Source organism: Panthera uncia, assembly GCF_023721935.1.
Source record: "Panthera uncia isolate 11264 chromosome B3 unlocalized genomic scaffold, Puncia_PCG_1.0 HiC_scaffold_1, whole genome shotgun sequence".
Lineage (NCBI taxonomy): Eukaryota > Metazoa > Chordata > Mammalia > Carnivora > Felidae > Panthera > Panthera uncia.
This window is the reverse complement of record NW_026057582.1, coordinates 30,848,753-30,865,341: the sequence shown is the minus strand read 5'-3', so window position 1 is coordinate 30,865,341 and position 16,589 is coordinate 30,848,753. Positions and strand designations below refer to the sequence as shown.

Below are 16,589 nucleotides of genomic sequence, written 5' to 3'. Positions count from 1 at the left end.
CTGGTTAGTGAATTTCATTTCAGCCATATCATTTTTTCCTTATGGATATCAAGGTCTATAAACAAAAGACACAGCCCTTTGAACTGATGGGCAGAGTTTTACAAGACCATCAATTAATGAGTGGGCTCTCATTGGCCCCCTTTAGGTTTATCTGTATGCCAGCTTTGTCCTAAAGGTGGGAGTGGGGAAACTTGAGTGCAGGAAGTGAGTTAGCCCATGAGGTAGATCCGTACAGCATTGGTTGATTTTCTCTGTGACTTGGGCTGCATGTGTTTGGTTCCCTTTTTTTTTTTTAATTTTTTTTAATGTTTTATTTATTTTTGAGGGAGACAGAGACAGAATGCTAATGGGTTAGGGGCAGAGAGAGACGGAGATACAGAATCCGAAGCAGGCTCCAGGCCCTGAGCTGTAAGCACAGGTCATGACCTGAGCCGAAGTCGGACGCTCAACCTACTGAGCCACCCAGGCGCCCCTCTGGTTCCCTTTTTTTATCAAAGATGGAGGTATGGGATGGTGGGGTGGGAAGAAGACCTTGTGAATCCTGTGGGCCAGAGTCTTTGACACAATCGTGCCATGGTTAAAGCATAGACGTTGGAATCGGCAAAACCTGCATTCGCTTCCTGGCTCCGACACTTAGTGAGTGACCCAGTCAAGGCACATAATCCCCCCCTGAGCCTCAGTTCTCATCTGGGATTATGATCTTTCCCTCAGGGGACTGTGGTTAAAGGTTAGCTGAGTTACTGTCTGTGTGGAACTTAACCAGTGCCTGGCTAAGTGATAGTAAGTGCAGGATAAACGGTAAGTACCTATCTTTGTTATTCTCATCATCATGGTAGGTAGGGAACAATGGAAATATTAATGATACTGCTCTTACCGCGAGAATCTCAATCAGGAAAGAATTTGTGACTGTCATTGTAAGCAAAAGCTTCTTTGCAGAACCTTTTCCCGCCTCCCCTCTTGCTGTCAGGCAAATATAAGTCAAAGAGAGGTGGTTTTGGTGCCTGTGGTACCTCACTGGAAGTGACAGGAAGCAGTTTGCTGGCCTTTGGCATATGGGAATGAAATAGAAGCATTTGGATGCGAATGTGTGCCTGGGGGTGTCTTTTTTGTGGTTTTTGGCCCCTCTCATAGACCAGGCAGAAGGAAGGGCCATGCCTCCTGAGATGCTTCCCAGCGTGCCCAGGGAAGCCTGACTCAGCCCAGGCCAGGTCTGTAGGTTTGTCCGATACCAAAGCCCGTGCTGTTGCCATTACAAGGTTTACCACCTTCTACGTACAAATGAGCCCCTACCCTTGCCCACAAAAGTCAGACCTCTCATTTGTGAGAGCGTGCACTAGAACAGAATGTTAACGCTTGGCAAAGGTTCGTGTTGGGGGGGGTAGGGGTTGGGCAGGGCTACGTAAGCTGCCCAGAGCTCCTGGGCTGAGTCAGGCTTCCCTGGGCATGCTGGGAAACATCTCAGGAGGCATGGCCCTTCCTTCTGCCTGGTCTATGAGAGGGACCAAAAACCACAAAAAAGACACCCCCAGGCACACATTCCCATCCAAATGCTTCTATTTCATTCCTATATGCCAAAGGCCAGCAAATTGCTTCCTGTAAAGGGTCAGCCAGATAGTAAACATTTTAGGTTTTGCAGGCCAGACAGTCTGTCACCTATTCAACTCTACTGTCACAGCACAAAAACGGCCATAGACAATATGTAAATAAATGGGATAGCATAGACCTGGCTTCCAGTGCTAGCTTCCCGTGAGAGCTAAGTGACCTCGAGAAAGTTCGTACGTGAAACAAAGTTATTAGCGCCTTGCAGGGTTTTTCTGAGGATTCAACAATATATGAAATGCCTAGCACATAGTAGGTGTGTCATGAATGATTTAAAAAATAATGGCTTCTCTGCTAGCCACCCGTCATGCTATTCCATTTGGTTTGATGAGAAGTCAGATCTACCTTAATGATAACTCATGTCTGGGGGGCTGGCTCTGCTATGGACTGGAGCCTCTGGGTCAAGCCCCCGAGGCAGGTTTCCCGTCAGAGTTTGCCAGAAGATTCTGGGTTAGGTGAGCTTCAGCCCCCACCTCTGGGGAGGGTGAAGTGGGCCTCAGAAGCCAGTCTAGGTGAGAGCTCTTCCCACTCGCTCTCGGAGGCAAGAAGGCCATCCCAGTTCCCTCTACACCCCAAACATCCGTCTTTCACACTCAGACCCTGTGACGCCAGGTTTGTTTTCTGGCCTGGGGACTGTTGATGTTGGAAAGGTTCCACGGGGCAGCTGAAGCTTTGCAATAACATGACACATACGCCTGCAGACTTATCCTGTCTCCTTCTCTCCTCCTGGAGGTGTCGATCCTTGTTTTTAAGGCTTTGTCTTGTGTTCACCATGGTCAGTGTCGCCTGTTGAGTACTTGGCAGCCTCGGCGTTGATGGGTTTGCCTCTTCAGACTTCTCTCTCGGATCCTTGTCTCCGCTGCACCAGGAGCTCTCCCACTTTCAGGAGGACGACGTACCTGGCCAGCCGACGCCCTAGAACCTGAGAGCAGGTGTCTTCCCACCTATGAGTGTTGGCCAGAGACTCTGTTCTGCTTTTGTAAGAAAATATGAACTCTTGCGGAGTTTTTGGTATCAGAGGCTAGCTACTAAGGCATTTCTTGATATAACTAGAACTTAAAAGTCTTTATAGTCATCTGCATTTTTATAGGAGAGAGCGGAGAGATTAACGAAATGACGAAAACTAGGCTGTCTCATTCTCCGTCCCATACGCCATATCCCACGGCTTCTAATTTTACTGGGTGCAGACACTGTCGTACAGCTGTGATTTACAAAAGTCTCTCTCCCTCTTGATTTCCACCCCCCCCTACCCCCCACCCCCACCCCCCAGTATGACAAAATTCTGTGCTTTCTGGCCTGGGAAAATACTCTCAGGACGTATGGTCGTGTGAGCCTTAACTCTTCTCTTGGAGCAGCATAGCAATGCCCTCAAGGCACACAGGCCCTTTCCCTCTGCCCCTACGTGGCTAGATCGCTCTCGGGGCCACTGGTGGAGTCATTTGACTTCCCTTCTTCCTTATCCGTCTGTTTCGTTCCTTTATTGCCACCTTTCCTAGTTAACTTCTTTCACGATCTCATCTGGGATTTCAGGAAGGCCCTAGAACCTGGCACTGTGGGTGAAATCCAGAAGGACTCGCTTTTCCTCCCTTGCCTCTTTGTCCCGCACAGCTTCCTTCCGGGTGTCCCCGAAGGCAGTGGCTTGTGGAAACTGTCTCCGGGAGACAGAGCTGTCAGCGGGGACACAGGGTGGAAATGCGTTTCTTGTAAGTTTTGTCATGAAAACAACCCCGTCTCCTCCTACATGGGAGCGTTTGCCTAACTCACCATCCATGTCGCAGGTAAGGGGTTTGCAGCCCCCTGACCCTTACCTGTCGGTGTCAGTGTCAGAGCGTTGCTCCTCTGGGCCTGCTGTGGTTCCCTTGGCTGCATTTGGGATTGGTCCTTCCTCGCCAGGAAGCTCCTGCCGGGACAGCTGCTGTGACTGGGATGTGGGGTCACTGAGGCAATTGCACCTCCCGGCCGGATCCCCCACCCCCCCAAACCAGCACTCTTGGCCTGCCCAGAAACCGCGGGGTGATGTAATGACCTGAGGCCTGGAAAAACAAACAGCTCTCAGGGAAACCAGCGGTAGCCGTTGTGAGCAAATACCCCACAGCCACCTGGAACCTTGCACATGACGTGATTGGAAGGAAGAATGAGTAATCCGCTAACGTTAGCAGCCGAGGACGGGTCTGGGCTTGTGAGCATTTAAAGTATCTATATAAAAACAAACCCTTGATGTTTATTTCTATAACTGGCCTCCTGGATGTCTGCCCGTCTATCTTCTGCAGGTGTCTTGGCCACTCACGGCCAGTAGAAGGGAGCTGGGGACAGGGAAGGGTGGTCATCCCTATGGCTCTCTCCATAGCAACGAAGGCCTTTCTCAAGCTTTCCCTTTGCAGAGAGGAGCCATAAACACGTTTGCAGGCCCTAGAGAGCCCAGCCCCACAGTATATTATTGCCCTGTTTTCAAATTAGCTTTCCCTGTCTTGTTCCCTCACCCCCCACATCTGCTTCAGACAGAGGGGTGCTGGGCAGAAGTATGACCAGCATCTATCTGGGACTTGCTCGAACAGCAAAGGTTTTTTCTGCAGGTGAGTCTGTATGCTTTTTGGTGTTGATAGCAAAACCATGCGCCCCAGCGTTTTCCTTTTGGCCTCTGCTGCTGAAAACCTGAACCCAGAGGTCCTGCTGAGGTATTGTAATTGGCTCCTTCCAGTTTACTAGAAGTCAAATACCATCTCTTCCCTGTCTGAGGATCCTCAGTCTGTGTTTATTTGTAAAATGGCTTTGGAAGAAGTCAGGGTACATATCTTATAAGCACACTCATGCATTAGTGTTTTGGGAGATGAAGGGTGAAGTTATGATACTTTATTTGACAAAAGCTATCTCTCCCATCACCACTCCCCAACCCCCCCCCCCCCCCCGGCGTGGGCTCCCTCCTTCCTGTCTTGCCTGAAGTTTGATTTGCTAGCTCTTGCCCTTAAAGGACAGAGCTTGTCAGATCAAGGTCAATGATGTTACTGAGCAAAACTAGAAAGAAGACAGCTTGCCCCTTCTCAGTACATGTCATTGCAAAACCACTGGGAAGCATTTCACATTCTTTTTGGTGGAAGGGTCATATGAGCTCCCGGAATGGCATGAGGCAGTAGAGATGGGGCCTTTTCTAAAATTTGAAGGGATATGAGTCAGTGATGCTTTGGGGGAAAAGTTAAAAAAAAAAAAAAAAAGTGCCTATATGCTATATTGGGACAATCCATCCTCGAAGAAATATCTTCCATAGAATTTATATCTTGTTTTCCTCCACTCCTCAGTTTCTTCTGCGTGGGAAGGCAGAGGTCACTGCTTCCGACAATGGTGAGCCATGCCTGGCCATTTTGGGTTCCACAGAGAGAAATTATTTAGACAGGCTGGCTGGTTTATAATTTTCCCTTACACGTCCTCACCCACGACATTTCATCCCAGCAACACGCCCTATTTACAGAGCCTACTGCAAACACCCGCGTGAGTAGGTGCCCTCAGCCAGTGTCAGGCATGTGGGACGGGCACGGTTGCTTTTGTTCTGGAGATGGGGCCTCTGAGCCACAGCAGGTCAGGCAATGCAGCGTGGCCCTGAGGGGGCTGAGTGGTGCAAAGGAGAACCTGAAAGCCCCAACAGTGCTCCTCACTTAACCCCTTCCTGGTGCTTGGGTTCACTGGGTGCCTCTCACTTAACCCCTTCCTGGTGCTTGGGTTCACTGGGACATGGGAGACTGAATGTTGATCAGGCAGCTGAGCTGTGGGGACCTGCACCCGATGTTGCCTAATTATAAAATTGTGGGCCAAGAGAGCATATCTTTTTATTATTACTTTTTAATGTTTATTTATTTTTGAGAGAGAGAGAGAGAGAGAGAGAGACAGAATGTGAATGGGGAAGGGACAGAGAAAGAATCCAAAGCAGGCTCCAGGCTCTGAGCTGTCAGCACAGAGCCCAGTGTGGGGCTCGAACTCATGAACCGTGAGATCATGACCTGAGACAAAGTCAACCACTTCACTGACTGAGCCACCCAGGCGCCCCACCCCCCGCTTCATCTTAAATGACAGAAAGGAGCTCAGGCTGGTTGAGGGCCTTGTTCAGGGTCACAGGCCCGTCAACAACTGCTGTGTGCCAAGGCCTCTGCCTGGTGCTAAGGGGAAGAAATACAAGGGGTGTCTAAGGAAGGAGCCGACTGTCAAGCGATGGGGTCCCAGAGGGAGGGGGGCAGTGGTGCCCTCCACTCCAGTGGAGGGAAATGTTCCGTCACTGATACTGTTTTGAGTTGCTGGGATGGCGATCATAAAAGGCAGACTGATTCTTAGTTCTATTATTATATTTTTTAGTTTGCCTACAGCCAGCGTGCCCCTTTATTGCCTGCATTGGGGAAGACTGTGCCCACTACCCACCCTTGATCCATCCCTGAAGGCTAACTGCAGAGACTAGTTATTCACGAGGATGGGTCAGGAAGCCCAGGTTCCCTCCACATTGTCTGAGGACACTGCTCCCTTACACCAGCTAAGACCTTAGGTCATTTATCAGCTGACTCTGGGACCAGGTGAGATGCTTGACATACACTATTTCATCACAGCCTCACAGTGACCCTGTGAGATCGCTATCGTTACCCTATTTTCCCAGGTAAGGAAGCTGGGACTTAGAGAGCTGAAGGAAACTGCCCAAGGTCACAGAGATAACACGTGGTAGAGGCTGGTCCATCTGACCCCAGAGCCCATGCCCTTGGCCACCATGCTGCACTGCATCTGTTACAGCCGTTGTTGACTCCCATGAAATGGCGACGGAGCCTTCTACGTGCCAGGCCCTGGTGACGTGGGCAGGATGGGAGTTCTAGGCCCTTGCTCTCATTTTCAGCCTTGCCAAGAAGCCCGGGTGTCCCCACACTGGCTCCTCTGACTGCCCTGTGTTCCCTCTGGCATTTGGGAACGGCTGTCCCGCTGAGGATTAATGCCACCGTCACTTCTAATGGGCCAGAGCTGAAGAGCATCTCTTGGCCAGTGAGTCCCTCAGAAGGGGTGCCCTCCTCCAGAGAAGGGGTCCAAAGTCCCTCTGCAGGTTAAGATTGGGTGATGATATCATTTTTACTTCCTTTGGCCGCCCACTCCATGGGGAAAATGGCCTTTAGATTAAAGAGATGGGGGCACCCATTCCAGTGGAAGAGGTGACTATTTTAAATTTGTGCCTATTTGGTTTCTGTTCTCCCCACTCCCACCTCTACTTGATACACACCTGAACACGGTTTTAGGGGTTTGACTCAATTCTGTTTGTCAGTGACTGCTGCTTCTCGCCTGGGCCTCTCCTCTGGGAGAGGCCTTTTCTAGGCCTCTGGTCTGTCCTCTGTTCTGACGGGAGCCCTGGGTGATAGTTCTGCGCGTCCCCCTCCCCTCCAGAGGGTGCTTAGGTCCCTGGATGACTCAGACTCGGGAACTGGCGATGGCCACATGGCAGGTCAGTGTGGGGTGTGATGCAAGGGTCCACGGTGGAAGGGTGGAGCCAGCCCAGCACACGATGCTTGGAAGACTGGTCCCCCGGGGGCTGCTTGGCCCTTCCTGTGAAAAAGTGCGAAGTCTACAAGTAAGAAAAATAACTTCTTCACATAGTTGGCTTGAAACCATAGGTGCTAAAACGCTGTGTGGCCGAGTCAACAAAAAAGGGCCTGTTCCATGACGTTCCATAAATCTCTCCTGAGGAGTATGGGCTCCAGCGGCATCTCCTTCCCCGGAGACCACATCTCTGGCCCTTCAACACCAGGAAGGTCAGTGCCTTCGGACCTGGGCCCACCTGCCCCTCCTCTCGTGTCTGCGGTCCCCTCCTCGGCAGCGCACGCGACTCCCACCCTCACACACTGACTCAGAGAAGCCCGAGGCAGGAGCCACGCGATTTCTTCCGCCTCTGGAATTTCATGTTGTGATTGAGGAAAGGTTGTTTTTCACAGCACGGTTTGTTATTTTGGGTTATCGTTCAGCATTTCATTCATTTTTGATAAGAGGCTAGGTGGGCGTGCGGTGTTTGAAGGGGTTTCAGGATAATTGCAGGCGACACCACGCTAGTGTTTTCCTTAATGTTCTTGGCCTGGTGGGACGGTTCCTTTCGCAGCGAAGCATAAATAAGTTCCTCTCACTTTCCAGGCGGGTAACCTCTTGCTGATTTGCTCCCCCCCAAGAAAATCCAATGCTTGATAGTCTGAGGGTTGAGTGTAGCATTTTCCAGGATGAGTCAAGGGGACAGGCATTCTCTTCTCAGCCTCTGTGGTCTCATCCCCACCGTTTGGCATTTACTCAACAATGGGTGGCCCCGTCTCTGCAATGTCAGGCTGGAGCAGAATTCCGCGGCTGGAGAGTGCATTGCAGGGATTCCAGCAGTACGGGGGCTCCTGGACGAAATCCTCTTTATGTGTCCTTTAAATGGAGACTCCATGGCTCTGCTACGAAGGAGGAGCTGGGGGCCGGGGGTGGGGATGAGGAAGGGGGGAGAAAGGCTGCCATTAGGCCTCGCTCTCGGGAACGTACAGAGCTGGCAAGTCACAGCCCCAAGGGTAAGGGCTACGGGAGGCATCCTCAGTCCTAGACTCAGCACAGGGAGACTGCGCTCAAGCTTGGGGCCCTCAGGGAAAGTTCCAGGAATGGAGGAATGCCTGGGGTAAGGATAGGTTAAGATCTCAGGACTGGTTCTTCCTTCTTGCTATGTCTTCCAGAACTTTTCTGACCTCTCCATAGCGTGACATGGTGCCGGCACACAGCCAGTACGACGTTGGGAGAAACTGTGTCCACGGGGGCCCCTGACCTCCTCTGCATCCTCTCTGTGAGCCCTCATCTCGTGGGTCACTCAGGATCCCACGTTAGGTCTGAGACTCCAGGAGCCCCGTCCTCTCCCAGGACACTGCCCTCCACTCCATCAGCTTCCTCCGTCAGGATGGCCTGAGCAGCTGCCCTTAATTAGCAACTGCACCTCCCCTGGGAGGAGAGCTTCTGGTTCTTTCTCCACGAATACTGCATCGTTCATCAAGGCACCTTCCCAGTGCACATTTCTATGGCCCATGGCCCTTCTCGGTGTGGTTTGCTGTAAGATTGGGGGTTTTTTCTTACTCTCATTTTTCATATGGACCTCATGATGGTTCATTTTGTAGGTGAACGTGACTAGGCCGCAGTGCCCAGTTTCTACACTAGTAGACTAGTTCCTACACTCGTGTGGATGTTGCTGCAAAGTTATTTTTTAGATGAGATGAACATTTGCAATCAGTTGACTTTAAGTAAAGCAGATGACCCTCCATAACATGGGTGGGCCTCATCCAATCAGTTGAAGGTCTTAAAAGCAAAAACTGAGATTTCCTGAACAAAGGATTTTGCCTCCAGACTGTAGCATAGACATCCTGCCTGAGTTTCCAGCCTCCTGGCCTGACCTATTGATTTTGGACTCAAGATTGTACCATTACTCCTACTTGAATTTCTAGCCTGCCCTGCGGATTTCACACTTGCCAGGTCCCCATGATCGTGTGAGCCAATGCTTTAAAATAAATATCTCTCTGCCTCTTCCGCTTTCTCTCTCTATATCTACATCTATCTATATCTATATATGGATGAATATACACACATATATAGATAGGTGGCTCTAAATGTAGACAGATCTAGATATCCGGATACAGATACAGATGTAGATGTAGGTCTGTTCTTGGTTCCGTGACTCTGTAGAACCCTGAATGCTACTGACCTGCCCCGATCACTGCCTTCTTCCCACTGCCTCCGTCACCCCTGCTCTTTCTCCAAAGAGTCCACGATGTGACTGGCTCACGGATCCCTGCTGACTCAGGTTACCCAGTGTCTTAGCTTTGCTGTCTGTCTCTTTCTTTAGCAGCTCCTCTTCTGGAAGGCAGCAACCGGAGAGAAAGCCCAGCCCAAGGACCTGAAACTTGAATCTTCTAATGTTTATGTTTGTTGGCCATTTTTGTTTAAAAAGGAAAAAAGTAAAGAAGAAAAAAAGAAAAAAAAAATGATAAGGGAGAAAAAGTTCCCAGGACAAAAGGATAAACTCTGGGCTAAAATCAGGACTGGGGATTAGCCGAGGATTTAGGTTGTCCACACTCTCCTTTGCTCCTCATTACCACGAGTAATTGAGAAGCACAGGGGCAGGGGCCAGCCGAAGCAGACAGAGCGGTTCTCCATGCTTATCCTGTCTTGGCTGGACACAAAGAACCCATGCCCTGGGCCTGCAGACAGAGTTTAGGTTTGTCTGGTTCAGCCTAGTCTTTCCCTCTCCTCTACCCCTCCCTGCCTCTCCCTCCCTGCTTCAGGCCTGCTTTGCTGTGGTGCGAGTATACATGGTGACAGAGAGGGCTGTGTGTTTTCTGGTGACAAGGGCCTGACCGTGTCCTCATTTCTTCCACGGGATACCGTTCTGTTGTATTTCTTCTCTCAGGCAGTCAGAGGTTTGTGAGACTCAGAGCACCCATCTCCGGGTGGGGAGTGACCTGGCTCTCATCTCTCCTCCGTACCCTCCTGGGGTAGGATTGTAGGGGTGGGGCACGTGACTGTGTGACAATGTGTCATGTATCCGCGTGTCCCCTGGACAGCCCTGACTGCTCCTCTGTGCTGCTGATTACGCCTTGCAAGTGTTTGCCGATGGACCTGGTCCTTCTCATCACCATCAGGCCAGAACTTGTGATGTTGTCATCCTTCCCTGAACTTCGTTAAGCAGAGACGGAATGTTCTAGGGCAGGGGGCGTTTCCTTCTGGGGAGCTCCCTCTCTGAACCGAGGGTCAAGAAGAGATCCTTGAAGTAGACCCTTTGCCTTACATTACTGCAAGGTGACTTCTTGGTGCCTGGGAAGACTGAGAGTGATGAATTTTAAGGTTCATTTGGGAGGTAACCCAAAAGGGCAGAGGGTGCCAGTGGCCCTAAGGATGGGGCTGGTTTCTGGGTCCTCAGACACAGAATGAGTTTATGTCCCTTGGTACCTACTGATTCATATTTTCATGACTGCTGGAAAAGCACTGACTGGAAGAATAATCAATTGATCGATCTAATAGTGATCGATCGGCTGAAGGGTGTGACGTACTTCTACACTGGGTGTTCCAGCAATAGATGCTGGATTGTTTCTGTGCATTGGCTGGGTGGTTCCTTGACTGGCTCTGTCTGAACGCACTCCTGGACTCATCCAGCTGGAGGGTCCATGGGGCGGGAGCGGCCTCGATGATCAAGGTCACACATCTGGCAGTTGGTGCTGGCTGGGGACTGCGTCAGTCCTGTTTTCTTTCATATGCTTTTCATCCTCCGGTGGGCTGGACTGGCTTCCTTACATGGTAGCCTCAGGGCAGCTTCCAGGAAGGTGAAAGTTGAAACTGCAAGGCCCCTTAAGGCCTAGGCCTGGAAGTCACACACTGTCACCCCTACCCTTTCCATTCGTCAAAGCAAATCAGTCAGCGTGGAGGGGTCTGCAAGAGGGCACAGATACAGAGAGGTGCGATTCACTGGAACCATTTTCTAACCATCTGCCGCACCAAGGAAAATAAAAATATGAGTTAGAATAAAAATTAGATGAGCATGTGGCAGTGAGAGATGGTATTGAAGAAGAGTGGACAGCATAGCCCCGGGGGCAGACTCCCTGGGCTGGATCCCCAGCTCTGCCATTTTCCAGTTGGATGACCTTGAGGAAACCATGCAGTCCGCCTGTGTTCCTGGGTCCTTTTCTGCTCGGTGAGGGTCATAGTGACCCCTGTCTTCAGGTTTGTGATGAGTTTGAAGTGAGTTAATACAAGTCAAGTGCCCAGTATCAAGCTTGGCACATGCTGAACACTCAGATAGAGTGCGAGCTCTTAGTATTCATTTTGCTGTTCTGTGATGACAGGCGAGTGGCCAATTTGGCTTTAAGTTTTCAGTTCCAGAGCAAAGTGGGCAAAAATCCTCGGGTGCAAGATGTGCAGTGTATTTAGGCCGAGAACAATCAGAGGTTCAGAAGAGGCTGTGCTGTGTCCATGTGCAAGGATGTGATTTTACACACTTGGTTTTAAATGCAGCAGATTTGGGGTAGTCTGCAAAGTGACTGACCCGGAAGAGGTTCACACTAAAAAGAAATGCATTTTTCTCCCAGGGTAACCGATTAGAGGCAGTAACCTCTGTATAAAATTTCGCAAGACACAGGCTTGACTGTCAGAAGCCCTTGACTGGGGTCCCAGCTCTCTTCCCTCTGGCTGAGCGCACTTGGGAAAATTCATGAATCCCTCCAAAGCTCAGCATCTTTGTCTACAAAATGGGCATAAAATAATGGTGCCCACCTCACACAGGAGATTAAGCAAGCTGTCTTGTCACCTGGCACATATACTCAATGAATATTTGCTTTGACTGTTAGCATAAAGATGGTTTTAAGGGAGATTTTCTCTCTGTTGGAAGACAAATTCCCTGGGTACTCTTCACAGAGGGTTAGTGATTTATTATAAACCTCTCCTGTCTTTTTCTTAGAGGAGCATCTGGAATTTTCAGGGCCTGTCATAAAGTAATAAGCAAACAAGCAATAAACCCTACATTTGGCCTTCTCTCTAATTCCACGCTCGTCCCTGTTTTTTCCAAATTAGCGAGCTTCATCACTTGTATGGTTTCTATTCTCCATACCACTCAGTGCAGCCTCTATGGGAACCGGCTGGAAACACTTCAGAACAGCCTTCAGGGGCTTCCAGAAGTCTGCCGACGGCCCCCAAACCACGGGGTCCCACCTTCTTAGATGGCTTCTCTCCACATTTCTGCAGTTCCAGGATCCCCGACGGTGTGAAGTCAGGTTATCATTCGCTCTGCCCCCCACTCTCTTTGCACCTCTCCCTTTCCATCTGATTTATGGCTTTAGAATGTTGGCTCGGAGGACCTTAATTTAAAGCCTCTGTCAGAGGTTGTTACACGAACGTGGTGCCAGTAAAAAAGCTGTTTTTCTTTGGTTTTTGCTTCTCTGTCGCCTTTCCCGTGGCATGAAATATGAGGTCGGGAAATAAGGTAACCAAATTGGGGTTGGGGGAGGTATTGAGAAACTCTTGTGTAATCCCTAAAAGGGGCCATGGCTCCATCCCAGCCAGGGCCAAAGCCAAAAATCTGGGTCTTCAAGCCAGTTTTATGTCCATGATAAACCAATCAGTTTATGTCTCTTACTTAAGCTGCCTCTAGAGGCTGTCCTGGTGGTAGTTCTAATCAGGTTTAGAATCCCTAGTCTAAAGTCTGTCAACTGTTTTAAACTTCTGTTCCTCCAGCCGAGGAGATCCTGTTTAGTTGTGTGTGTGTGTGTGTGTGTGTGTGTGTGTTTACATTATGAAAACAGTAGTATTCTTTTTCATTCTCCAAAATCAGAGTTATAGTTTAATAATGAATGTGCTCAGCATAGCTGCCTCCTGACCCTTAGATATTTTTATGCCCCTAAGGAAACATCCCCCTCTCCCTGCAATGAGACTCAGTAGGCTATTGCTTTTCAGCGTTTCTCCTAGGAGTGAGACAAAGAATCTTTTCCCTGTTGTGTGACTTTTCTCGAAGACTGCTTTGGGCTGCTTCGCATCTCTGTGTCCACCTGCTTCGTTCAAGCATCTGTACTGCTCATTTGTCGATTGTTCACAGAGCCATTAATTCAGAGGTTTGACTCCTTTAGAGTTGAGTTGCTGTTAATTTGACCATTTGTGCTGTTCACTGAGCAGCATGAATCTCCAGGTTGCTGGTACCTACTTCCTGGCTCTAAGAATGGTATTTTTTTAATTTTTTTAAATGTTTATTTATTTAGAGAGAGAGAGAGAGAGAGCACATGCGCACGAGTGAGGGAGGGGCAGAGGGAGAGAATCCCAAGCAGGCTCCACGCCATCAGCGTGGAGCCCGGTGCAGGGCTTGAACCCAAGAACGATGAGATCATGACCGGAGCAGATATCAAGAGTGAGTCACCCAAGCGACTGAGCCACTCCATGGCCCCTCTAAGAATGGTATTTTTATAATACACTGTGAAACTTCATGGGTCGCTCAAGACCATTCTTGTCATCTTCAAGAGGAAAGTTATAGACTCGTGTTCGTTAAAGAAATAATAAAGTAAATAAATAGACAAGAGGAAATAATAGTACTTGTTTATGATGTGATCTCTTTTATTGTAAAAAAAAAAAAAAAAAAAAACCCAAACAACGAAGTAGGTGTGTGCATATGTATTTTCATGTTGTATGTGCAAAAGAAAAGGTCTAGGAAAGGTAGTGTTTACCTTTGGTGGGATCATGGGTTTTTCAAAATTTTCTTTATACCAAGAAAGGAAACCCAGTGCTATTTATTTTTAATAATTAAAAGACAAAAGAAAACACAGCAGCAACAACACAACAGGAAAGGGAAGTCAGGCAGGTAGACCGTTAGGTGGGATTTTCAGGCCAGGGGCCTTGTGGGGCTGAGGCCTCCCCCAAGCCGGCCTTGCCTGGCGAGGGGCACTGCACACAGCCTGGGCCTGGTTCTGGGACTCCGGGTTTGGCTGTAAGGCCGCCTTCGAGCATTGCCCGAGGCTACTGAGGGCAGACGCTTCCTGTGGGCGTTTCTCTCTCCTGCTGGATGGGGCAGTGTTGTGTCATCGGCTCAGGCCTCCTGTTGGAGCCTGGGAAGGAGTGGGGATGGGCCCTGTCTCTGCTCCTCTTGGGCACTGAGCATCGCTTCTCCGAGGCTGGCGGCCGGGGCGCTGTCCTGCTGTGTCTGGGCTCGGGAGAGCGTCCGCACACACAGGCGTTCCTGCGTCAGCTTGTCAGCTCCCAGGGGCCAGGCTCCTGCACCTCCAGGAGCCAGGAGACAGTGCATCAGCAGGAGCCACTCTGAAAACAGTCGGGGAAATTCCACCCCCGGGGGGCAAACTGCCATTCGGATGAGGAACAGCCCTGCCGTCCAGGGCCGGCTGGTTGCGCCGCGGTAGAACCTACTGGGTGTGAATGCTGATGAGCCCTGGCTGTGGAGAGGCTGCAGCCAGCCCCTGCCACCGTGGGCCGGTGTGGGAGCCACAACTCTCCGTGGTGATTCACCAGCCATCAGTTCCTTGGGGGCCGGGCTGGATCCTTACCCCAAAAGCAGTGGTGAGAAGCCACGGGAGGGAGAGCCCCCAAAGGCTGCATCTTCTCTTGCAGAGAAGGTCCATTCGTGTGACCAGGAGAGGCAGAGTGCCCTGGAAGAGGCCAGGCAGAATCCCCGGGAGGGCATCGTCATCCCTGAGTGCGCCCCCGGGGGCCTCTACAAGCCAGTGCAGTGCCACCAGTCCACTGGCTACTGCTGGTGTGTGTTAGTCGACACAGGGCGCCCACTGCCCGGGACCTCCACACGGTAAGCCCTCTCTGCCCCCCGCCCCCCGCCCCCAAGCCCATCCTGCCCCTAGGGAGACCCTGGGGTAGGAGACCCAGCTCCCTGTTAGGCTAGGCTTGTGTTTCCCTCCTTTACCGGCCCGGCCCGGCGGGAATCAAGGCACGAGGAGAACATTTCTGCTCCTGGGCAGATTCGGTCCTGGTAGAAAGACCTGGGTCCCGGATTCTGGTAACAATTCTGTCCCTTCTTCGCTGGGTGACCTCGAAAAAGGAGGTAACCTCTCCGAACTCCAGTTTACCGGCGAGAAGGTTATCGCCCCAAGTCCCTAGGTTCTGCAGATCCCAAAGATCCTGCGTGCAGACCTCAGGTGACTGAGGCGCCGCTCTGCTTGAGTGGTTGCCATGCCATGCCTGAACACGCCTCTGGAAACATTGGTACTGGGATTGCCGGGTGGCTGCTGGACAGCACAGGCGCCATTCTGCTGCTGGCCCTGGGAGTTCTAGGCTTAGTGACAACAGGGTGGCTGCGGCTGGCAGTGGCTCCAGTTCCCAGCCCCTCCTTACCCGCCCCCGTGTCTCTCTCCTCCCAGCTACGTGATGCCCAGCTGTGAGAGCGACGCCAGGGCCAAGAGTGCAGAGGTGGACGATCCCTTCAAGGACAGGGAGCTGCCAGGTGGGAGGAGAGGCTGCCCCTTGCTGGTCCCGTCACCTCTTTCTGTTCTTCCAACTCCCGTGGTGCAGAAGCAGCTCCCTCCTCTGGCTTCCCCTTCTGTAGGATGGAGCCGGGGGGGGGGGGGGGGGCATCACAGCGGCCCTGGGATCTGCCCTCAAATCTCACTTTATCTTTCAGGGTGTCCAGAAGGGAAGAAAATGGAATTTATCACCAGCCTCCTGGATGCCCTCACCACCGACATGGTGCAGGCCATTAACTCAGCAGCGCCTACTGGAGGTGGGAGGTGAGAACGTGAGCGGGATGCAGGCCCAGCCGGGGATGTGGGTGCCTGACTTTCCGGATGCTTCAGGAGGCTGGGAGAGGGGCTACGGGTTGGGTAGGGCAAGGACTGGTCCTGCCTTCTGCCAAAAGTCTTCCCACCCTCTCCCCTCCCTGTTCTTTAGGAATTGCTTTTCTCTGCCTTTTAGTTACCTGATTACAGGCAAGTTTAGGGATGTCTAGAGACTTCCAGCGCCTTAGCCTCAGGAGTGGATGCACTGGGGTGAGAGTCCTGACTAGCAGGAAGGGGGAGGGGCATGTAACCGGGCAGTGAGGGCAGGGAGGGAGTACACAGCACTTGGTGATTTTTCTTCTCTTCTAAGAAGGCAGGAATCATGTGCCTTTTTTGGCTTCCTGAGAACCCCAAGGGCTCTGGGCAGTGGGATTGGACATTGCCATATCCAAATCCAACTTAATTCAGCAGCTGATACGCTGGCTGAGGCAGTCCTGACATGAGGCTCAAATGCACACACTCCCCAGTGACCAGCATCCCAGACCTCACTAGTTGGGCCCATTAGGTCAGTGGTGGGAGCACACACGCACGCATGTATCCATCCACCCATCCACACATTTAGCACCTGTTGAAGCTGGTCTAAGGACTAGGAACCCAGGGATGTGAGGCATGTTCATGTCCGCAAAGTATGCAGCTTAGTGGGGATACTGGGCTGTAGCAAACACTTGCAAATTGCGTGGTCAGTGCCAGAATAAGGTGGAAGAACAGAAA

General features: G+C 51.0%; 1 protein-coding gene across 2 annotated transcripts in view; it reads left to right on the top strand.

The window, feature by feature from the left end:
* The window catches only part of SMOC1 (SPARC related modular calcium binding 1), a 154,244-nt gene that overhangs the window by 122,749 nt on the left and 14,906 nt on the right, over positions 1-16,589 (top strand). For both annotated transcript variants that reach the window (XM_049612560.1, XM_049612559.1), the window contains exons 8-10: positions 14,704-14,896; positions 15,465-15,547; positions 15,725-15,830. In XM_049612560.1, the coding sequence (XP_049468517.1) occupies positions 14,704-14,896; positions 15,465-15,547; positions 15,725-15,830 (382 nt within the window). The remainder of the gene's footprint in view (positions 1-14,703; positions 14,897-15,464; positions 15,548-15,724; positions 15,831-16,589) is intronic.